The sequence below is a fragment of the Myiozetetes cayanensis genome, unplaced genomic scaffold (assembly GCF_022539395.1).
Source record: "Myiozetetes cayanensis isolate MyiCay16 unplaced genomic scaffold, myiCay2020 scf5-8, whole genome shotgun sequence".
NCBI lineage: Eukaryota > Metazoa > Chordata > Aves > Passeriformes > Tyrannidae > Myiozetetes > Myiozetetes cayanensis.
The window spans coordinates 28970037-28979348 of NW_026087742.1; the positions used below are offsets into that span (position 1 = coordinate 28970037).

The 9312-nt window shown below is 47.8% G+C and overlaps 1 protein-coding gene across 1 annotated transcript in view; it reads left to right on the top strand.

Moving 5' to 3' along the window:
- The window catches only part of A2M (alpha-2-macroglobulin), a 29798-nt gene extending 20823 nt beyond the window's left edge, over positions 1-8975 (top strand). The window contains exons 22-36 of the mRNA XM_050331467.1: positions 262-313; positions 807-890; positions 1272-1448; positions 1942-2026; positions 2531-2687; positions 3008-3082; positions 3365-3530; positions 3814-4037; positions 4420-4638; positions 5010-5137; positions 5480-5570; positions 6823-6891; positions 7287-7389; positions 7959-8000; positions 8793-8975. Coding sequence (XP_050187424.1) covers positions 262-313; positions 807-890; positions 1272-1448; positions 1942-2026; positions 2531-2687; positions 3008-3082; positions 3365-3530; positions 3814-4037; positions 4420-4638; positions 5010-5137; positions 5480-5570; positions 6823-6891; positions 7287-7389; positions 7959-8000; positions 8793-8818 — 1698 coding nt within the window. The 3' untranslated portion in view covers positions 8819-8975. The remainder of the gene's footprint in view (positions 1-261; positions 314-806; positions 891-1271; positions 1449-1941; positions 2027-2530; positions 2688-3007; positions 3083-3364; positions 3531-3813; positions 4038-4419; positions 4639-5009; positions 5138-5479; positions 5571-6822; positions 6892-7286; positions 7390-7958; positions 8001-8792) is intronic.
- Positions 8976-9312: the final 337 nt, after the last annotated feature.

Below are 9312 nucleotides of genomic sequence, written 5' to 3' on the forward strand. Positions count from 1 at the left end.
TAGTCCTGCAGTGTTCTCTCTCCTTTTCATGTCCTTCCTCCACACACAACACCAGTCATTTAGGATCATATTTCTTTTATTTGCTTAGATTATTATTTCAGAGCTCTGTATTTTAGGGAATGTTTGTGACTGCTTCTCCTCCTTCAGTTCCCCCAGTTTTCTTTCTATTCATCTCTCTGTCCTTGTTAAGGATTCCTGTCTGTCTGTATTTCCTGTCTCACTAACTTTTCACATCTCTTGTTTTCCTTCATCCTACCCAAGCCGGAAGGAGTCGAGAAGGAAACAACTCAGAATTCTCTGCTCTGTGTAAAAGGTAAAGCCCATTCTTCCCATTCTTTCCATTTGTTCCCATGTGCTTTGATGGGTGGGATGTGCCTCCTTCTATTGTATTCTAGATAGTCTGATATTTTTGTGTAATCAAAACATGCCACATTAGTTGGGAGTCTGAGACATGAGACAGAACAAAGTCCTAAAGAATGAACCATCCTGCTTAAGCATCGTAGGGAGCTAGGACAGATTTAGGATAAATGTTTGCATCTGTGTTCTCTCGAGTGCTGACCTTGGAGTCTCAAATGCTGTCTCTTGTTTTCTAGTGCAACCAGGAAAAAGCTGTAGACACATGATCTACAGCAACTAGAAGTGCTTGGGAGTGGTTGCATGCAGAGATCATGTTATAGCCAGGAAAATACCAAGTTACTGAAGTCAGGGTATTTCTGATAGGAAGTGTTTCATGGAGGCCTCCTCCCCTTCCATTAGGCATTTCTTAGAACCGTACTGAAGCTGTTTGGGTCTTGTTTCTTTCTCAGGAGTGCCTGTAAAAGAGAAGTTTTCCCTGTTGCTACCCGCAAATGTGGTACAAGACTCAGGCAGAGCATATTTCTCAGTGTTGGGTGAGTGAACAGCTTAGCAGAAGAACCATGTGCTATTTCTGCCCCTTTGTGTTAGCCTCCTGCCTCTCAGCTTTTTCTTCTGTTTTCTAGCATGGCTCACTCTTGTCTTTAATCTCTTCTATCTTGAGTACTTTCCCTTCCAGTTCCCTTCCAGCTCTTCCTTTTCCTCTTTCTACATACCCTGTTTCTCAGTGTTCTCACAATGCCCTAACCTTTATCTCATTTCCCTCTTTTCTTTTGCTGTTCTGTGTTTTGTTCCAGGATCTTTATCAATCTTAATTGTCTTTTGTTATTCTCTGATATCGCTCATTCAGCTTCCTCTTATTTTGATAGCCAGCCCTAAGTATTTTAAACATCCCTCTGGTATCTCCTGCTTCCCAGGTGACATCATGGGCACTGCTATGCAGAATCTGCACCAGCTCCTCCAGATGCCATTTGGCTGTGGAGAGCAGAACATGGTCCTGTTTGCACCCAACATCTATGTCCTGGACTATCTGAACAAGACAGAGCAGCTGAGTGAAGAAGTCAAATCCAAGGCCATTGGATACTTAGTGAGCGGTGAGATGGGACATGGCTTTTGCTTATGCTTTTGCTTTCTTGCAGATCCTGCCTGGGGTGGTTTTGTCAAATGTTGGCCAGATGTGAAAAGAGAGCTTCTCTCATACACAGATGGTCTCTGCTGTATACCTGAGAGGACCCTTCACTGCTTTTCCCTTGATTATTTTCTGTTGCTTAAACATTACGGTACCTGATCATTGCACCCACTGTTCTCATTGGGTGCCAATGCCGTGCAGAGCTGTCAGTTGACCTGTTACAGTGACTTATTGATTGGCATTAATATGTCCTGCTTTCCTTCTGAAGAGAGGCAGGTATTGCTTTTCCTCATGTGGTACAAGCAATGCATGGAGCTGGGGATATGCCAGTGCTTTGTATTGGCTAGGAGGACTGACCTATCCTCTCTCATCTGTCTTTGCTGATACAGCTGTTTTTCTGTTTCCCCATCCCTCAGCAGACTCTTTCTGGCATCTGAATCTTTAACTCTCCGTTGCAGGTTATCAGAGGCAGCTGAACTACAAGCACACAGATGGGTCTTACAGTACCTTTGGACCACGTTTTGGCCAACCAGGGAATACCTGGTGAGATTTCAATGTCACTTATGCCTTCCCTATATGCTCCTCTTTCTCACTCACATGTTTATAATGAATACTGCCTGACGTAAATAGGAAATGCTATTTGTAGACCAGCAGACCATGAGCTAGCAAGAATTTAATTATTCTTCCCTGTAATTATGAGTACTACTGTTATGCAGCTATTTAACTAATTATCATGCAATTCCCTACGTTTTCCAGAGAGGGTTTTTTTTTGGATACAGGTGAATAATCATTGTCCTTCAAACTGTAACCTCAACACAAAGGGATCACAGAGTTTTGTGAGCTGAGAGAGAGACAAAAATCAAGGTGGAAAGAAGTTTTTTGACAGAATGTTTTGAGATGAGGATACAAAATACATGAGGTTTGACCAATTGGCTCACAGTTCCCCAGGCCTTCTTGTCTGTGTCCAGACACGTGATATGCACATGAACCCTGTCACTTGAGATGGGCAACAGGGTTGCTCAGGCCCTTTCTCTTTCTCCCTTTCAGGCTCACAGCCTTTGTCCTCAAGTCCTTTGCCCAGGCTCGGCATCATGTCTTCATAGATGAGAAACACATCCAGGATGCTTTGGTCTGGCTGTCCTACAAACAGAAGGAGAATGGATGTTTCCAGAGTTCTGGGACACTCCTGAACAATGCCATGAAGGTGATGTGTCTGCCTGGTCATTACTTTGTGAGTCTAGAACTTTACATGAGTCAGATGGGTGCAGCTGAGCTTCTTGAACGTACAGGCAGGTGGGATATTGCTATGTCGATGGCAAACACTAGGGAAGTAGCCATGTGCCATTCTATATGATTACCAACCTGCGCTAATTGGTGGAACTGATACCTCCACATCAGCTGCAAAAGGAAGGGGGAAAGCTAAGGCTCTGCAATGCAGAACGGTGTATGCCCACCAGAGTGGGAGAAAAGACTGAAGATAAGAAGCTAGGTGGGATCAGCATCTACGTTTGTGTTTTCCTGCAGGGTGGAGTAGACAACGAGGTCTCGCTGACAGCCTACATCACTATCGCGTTGCTGGAAGTTCCTCTGCCTGTAACTGTACGTGGCTGCATCTTAACTTAAGTCAATTGTGTTGTGTTAGTCTATGACACAGTATGACCAGTATTTGATCCAGACTGGAAAAATGACTTCGTTGTTGAGCCCTGTGATATAAGAATTATGTACTGTCAATTTCTTATTTCTGAAAACCATTGTACCCTACTCTTTTTTAGACCTCATTCTGGCAGGCCCCTCCTGAAAGTTCAGTGGATGATGTGCTCTTAGTAAGTAAAAAAACCTCATTTCTCCTGAGTCTTCTAATCACTGGTTATCTCTCCCCAGCACTCAGTGGTGAGGAATGCTCTGTTCTGCCTGGAAACAGCGGCAGATCAGAAAGAAAACCACGTGTACACCAAGGCACTGCTAGCATATGCATTTGCTCTGGCAGGGAAAATAGACAAGCGGAAGACATTGCTTGACTCACTTGAAAAGGAAGCTGTGAAAGAGGGTGAGTAGTCCTGGTGGGACACCTGTTTCGTTTGCCTTACATCTTTCCTTGATAAAATGGCTTTTGTTGGTGGGCCAACCTAGGATTGAGGCTCAACAGGCTCATACTAGCTGTAAACCTGCAAAATGTGTAAACCTAACCCTTCCCCCTTCATCCTGCATGACAGATGCATCCTGGAGGTTGCATCCTTCCACCTGGAGTTGCAGCAGATCAAGAACTCCACCGCAATAAATAGTAATAATTGCTTGTTGTCTTGTCTCTACACTCCCCACCTCCTGTGAAGATGGGTCTGTTCATTGGCAGCGGCCTGGGAAAGAGCCAGAGGTTGATCTCCCATACTATCACCACCGAGCTCCCTCTGCTGAAGTGGAGATGACAGCCTATGTGCTCCTTGCTTACCTCAGCTCTCAGCCAGCACCTTCCCAGGAGGAGCTGTCATTTGCATCTCGTATTGCAAAGTGGATCAGTGGTCAGCAGAATCCCAATGGAGGCTTCTCCTCCACCCAGGTGAGCTACTTCCCATTCCCTCCTGAGACCTCACACATCAATGTCGGAGGATGGGACATGTCAAAGAGCCAGGTGGGAGCCCATTAAGGTTTGCCAGGAAGGCAGGAACATTAGACCTGCAGTATATCCATGCAGTATTCCATGCAATACCCACCATGGCTGCCAAGTGCTCAAGAAGTCTAAAGGCAAGAATGTCAGGTATTGCCTCTGGGAAGGGAACAAGAACATGCAAAAGCTGCTCTTTGCCTCTGTCTTTTCTGTGTAACACTGGGGAAAGTGAAGGATGGAGGGGAGGGTGCCAACAGAAAGGCACACTTGAGGGAGGGCAGGCTATGGAAGGGCTGAGTGCACCCCTCTGGGTGCCGGCATCTGTCTCTTTCAGGACACAGTGGTGGCTCTCCAAGCCTTGTCCCTGTACGGAGCTCTCACTTATGCCAAGAGCAGGGCAGCTTCCAAAGTGAGGCTGCAATCTGGAGGGAACTTCCAGCAAGACTTCCAAGTGGATCCCACCAACCGGCTGCTGCTCCAGCGTGTGTCCCTTCCCCGGGTGCCAGGGGAGTACAGCGTGGAGGTGTCTGGTGAAGGATGTGTCTACCTGCAGGTGAGGGAGATAGGGACAGGAGGCATCCTGGGAGGGGAGCCCCTTGCCAGGCAGGAGGCATGGAGAGGGCAGAATCATAAAATCATTGAGGCTGGAAAAGACCCTAAAGATCATCAAGTCCATCTCCATGTGGAGAAGAAGGGACAGGAGAGAGGGGAGAAGTGGGATGGAAGACTCTGGGTGAAGGGAAGAGGAGAGGAGCAGAGTTACGTGGAAAGGAACGAGTGGGAGGGAAGGAGGGAAAGACCTGCAGTGTGGAGGAGCTGTGAGGATGGGAGAAGTGGGGAGGTTGGGTGGGGGAGAGCATCCTACCTCTCCAACGTTGGGCATCACGCACCCCTGCTCACACGTGGCTGCTGCCTGTCCCCTAGACAAGCCTGAGGTACAACGTGCAGCCCACGCAGGAGGATGCACCTTTCATGCTTCATGTGTACACCATCCCAGAGACATGTGTGGACTCCAAGGCTCACAAGGTCTTTGACATTGGCATAAATGTCAGGTGAGTCTGTGTTTTGGTCGGACCCTCCTGTCAAGCTGTGGGAGCTGCAGGAGGTCTGGTTGTCCCCAGGGCGAGCCAGTCTGGAAGCCCTGGAGGTGCAGGGAATTCCTGGGATGGTGGGCGAGCAGCAGCTGGGCTGGATCCTGCAGAGGTGAAGTTGTGTGGGCAGCCTAGAGCTGGGCTAGTGAGAAGCTGCCTAGATGACTAGGAGAACCTGGCCTAGCTGGAGAAGAAGGTGCTGGACTGCCAGGACTTGGTGTGGTGCCAAGTGCTCTGGATAAGCTGGAAGTGTCCCCAGCTTGGCCTTGATGTGCACTGAATCTTTGTTGCTCCATTCCTTAGTTACACTGGGGAGCGCAACAGCTCCAACATGGTGATTGTTGATGTGAAGATGCTGTCGGGATTCATCCCCTTGAAGTCCTCAGTGAGGAAGGTAGGATGCTGTTTGTCATACAAACAACATTGAATCATAGAATGATCAAATCACTAAGCTTGGAATAAACCTCTAAGTCCAACCTCTGACCGAGTCTCACCATACCTACTTATTACCGTATCACAAAGTACCATGTCTGCTCTTTTTTTTGAACACTTCCGTGGATGGTGACTCCACCACTTCCCTTGGGCAGACTGTTCCAATGCTTAGTCACTCTTTCAGTGAAGAAATTTCTCCTAATATCCTATATAATCCTCCTGTGGCAAAACTTCAGGCCATTTCCCCTTGTCCTGTTGCTATTTGCCTGGGAGAAGAGACTGAACCCCACCTGGCTACACACTTCTGTCAGGTAGTTGTAGAGAGGAATAAGTCCCCCCTCGGCCTTTTTTCTTCAGACTAAACAGTCACAGCACTCTCAGCCACTCATTTTAAGACTTACATTCCAGTTCCTTCTCCAGCATCTCTGCCCTTCTCTTAACCTCAGTTTCTGAAGTGAGGGGGCCTAAAACTGAGCAGAGGATTTGATGTGCGGCCTCACCAGTACAGGGTACAGGGGGAAATCTTCCACCTTTCTTTTTTTCAAGACCCTTTCAAATGTCTGTAGCAAACTGCTAGGTGCCAGCTTGATTTTACCATTGTCAGCTGCACATTTGACGTGTTCAGTGTTCTCTTTTCACACACGGCTTAAGGCCAGTGCAAAGGGAGATGATGTTTAATCTAGGAAAAATAGACTAAATAACTTTTTCTTTAGACTAGTGATGGGAACTTTTATTTTCACTGTTTCCCAACTCCCTGTTAATATTGTCTGTGCATGGTACATTCAAAGTAATGCTGTTTCCTTTTTCCCTCAGCTGATCTAAAAACATCTTATAGCATTGTAACTTTTTAGGTGTTGGGTAACTATTGGAGATGCTGAGTACATGCATGAACTGGAAAATAAAGGCTATAATAATAAAGTGCAGAACTGGCAAGCCAGAAGGAACATATTTTCAATTAATTGTTCCATCACTGTGCTTGAACCAGTGCTAGTCTCTTCTGAAGCCAGGTTGTACTTCATCAGCCAGACTGGTGAATGGAAGGCCTGGGGACTATGATCCCTATGTGGCACAACAAGGAGGCAGTTCTGTACTGGTTGACCTAGTTCTGTGAGCACTACAGTGTTTTATCCAGAATGCATCGCATTCACAATGCTGTGCAAGTGGCACAGGGGGATGACTATCAATGCAGTAACATCTTGGTCTTCTTCCTTCAGCTGGAAGGCCACCCTGTTATTGAGCGTACAGAGTTTAGTACCAACCATGTTCTAGTATACCTGCAAAAGGTGAGTATCCATCTGGGGCAAGGATGAGTCAGAAATAGAGGCATTGGGACTCTTGGCCACATAGGCCAAAATATCTGGGACTCAGAACTACCTACCATGGCTCTGATAAGAATGGGACCAAATCCTGTACTGATTTCTAACATTTTAGACTTACAGCCACTTTCTTCCCAGCCCTTAGCAGGTTTTCCCTCCAACCTGTGCACAGATCAGACCCAGACCTCGCCACCAGGCAGAGCTTCCCCCAGGGTTTCCCCGTGCCCTCAGCCAGGGCTACAAGCCCCATGTTTCCCCAGGGCCAGGGCATGGGTGCCAGAGGAGAGAGAGGGAGCATGGGCATCGGGGAGCCTGGGACAATGTGGAGCCACCCCTAACCCTCCACCACTTCCCTTCTCCAGCTGAGCAGTGAGACCCTCAGCTTCTCCTTCACAGTGGAGCGGGACATCCCTGTGCAGGGCCTGAAGCCAGCCCAGGTGAAGGTCTATGACTACTACGAGACAGGTGAGTGGGGGCTGGTAGTGCCCGTGGGAGCAAGGGTGGGCAGTGGGACACGTGGAGTGGCACAGGAGCTCTGCAGACCCACAGCTGCCACTGGCCTGGGCCATCACCTTGATCTCTCTGAGTGCAGAGGGGCCCAGGGTAGAGCCGTGGGTGCTGAAGGTCCAGAGTTCAGGTCTGGCCCCAGAGCACAACCGTGCCTGTGTTTCCAGGCAGACCTGCTACTCCTTGTGTCTCTGCTGTCCTGGCTGCTGTGCCAGGTTGGCAGCAACAGAGTTGTTTGTCCCCACCCCAGTGTGCTGGGAGAAGGTGCCTGAGCAGCCCTTGGGCGCACTGGGGTGGAGACCTGCTGGAACTGCTTGTGAGGGGTGGCTCTGCCTTGCTGCCACTGCCCCCACACGGGGCTGTGACTGGGGCTTCCCCCACTCCAGCTGGGATCAGTGGAGGGAAGCTGGGGATGGTGTCAGCAGCCTGCTGTGGAGCCTGGGAAAAGCATGTCTGGCACCTGTCCCTCTGCCAGCAGTGCCGAGGGTCACGACAGTTCACTCTGTCCTTTCTCTTCTGTTTTCCAGATGAGTTTGCCACACAGGAATACAGTGCTCCCTGCACCACAGGTAGGTGCCCATGAACAACTGAGAAGCTCCATCATGGGCTATTGCAGGTTCTCTTGAATTAGTCTTTGTAGACCTGCATTTCCCCAGCCTGTGTATACTCAGCCGGTGTATACTGCATTTATCTTCACTGTGCCTACTTCAGTGTCTTGGCATGCCTCAGTACAGAAACCAAAAGCACTGCTGCCACCCAATTTCTTGTGTAAGATCAGATACAGCATTTATTTTCTTTCACTGAGAATAGCAATCTCAGTGTTACTGCCTTCATTCACACAGTGGCAATCATCTTTTCCTCTGTGTTTATGTCACATTATGCAAATAAGATTGAAGTCTCCCTTGGCATGGAACACAACACCCAGCATTTTGTGTCTCTGCCTTTTTCGGGGCCACATCTGCTGTGCTGCAGACACTGAAAGGTACTGAGGAATTGTGTCCCAAATATCTTGGTGAAACTTTCATGTTATCCACGTCTTTGCTGAGGACCTTTCAAACTCTGCCCAGTGTTATTTTTTACCTTCCCTTGGGAAACCCAGTGGTTGAGAGAGAATGTGTACTAGGATAGCTCATGTATCTCCAGGATAAATCTGACTTCCCTCTCCTCTCTGTAGCATAGATATTTTGAATTGTCCACTCCCATTCTGTTATCTGTCTGCAACTGGGCATTTTTAGGTGAAGCAGTTTCCCAAAGTTGAATAGGGCTTGAACTCACATAGCCACCAGAACACAGAGATGTCCAGGGCTATGGATGCTGCTCACCAGAATACTTATCTCACTTTGTCCTTTTCCATCCTCCAGTGAAGGCTGAACAGGGAAATTCCTGAAGAATGCATCTTGTCTGAACCTTGCTGTATCAGCTTATGCGTCTCTGCCCCTAGAAGATCTTCTTGTTGAGGGTGGGGTATTGAAATGCTAGAGGAGGACACTTCAAAAACAAAAAGGAAGTAACACTATAAATAAATTAAGTCTTGATTATCATCAGATGTGTCTGGCTTTGTTTTCTGTTACTGTGTCTTGTCTCTCCTCCCATACATATCGCTGACTGTGTAATGGCCTGAGATTTCAGTCCAGAGCCATCCACGGCAAGGTGGTGTTTGGGAATATCAGAAGGCAGACAGCTTTTAGGAGTTGAGAGATTTGTGTCCATACTTGCCAGTTCTCTAGGAAGAAAGGAAATCCTGCCTGACCCATTCTGCACTGGAAGTTTGTCTCTCTGCCTCTAAAAGAGGATGTTTTCTGCAAGATGATTCTTGGACATAAACCTCTAATCACATATCACCTTTGATCTCACTGTGAAATCACTGCTATGAGTTGGAAG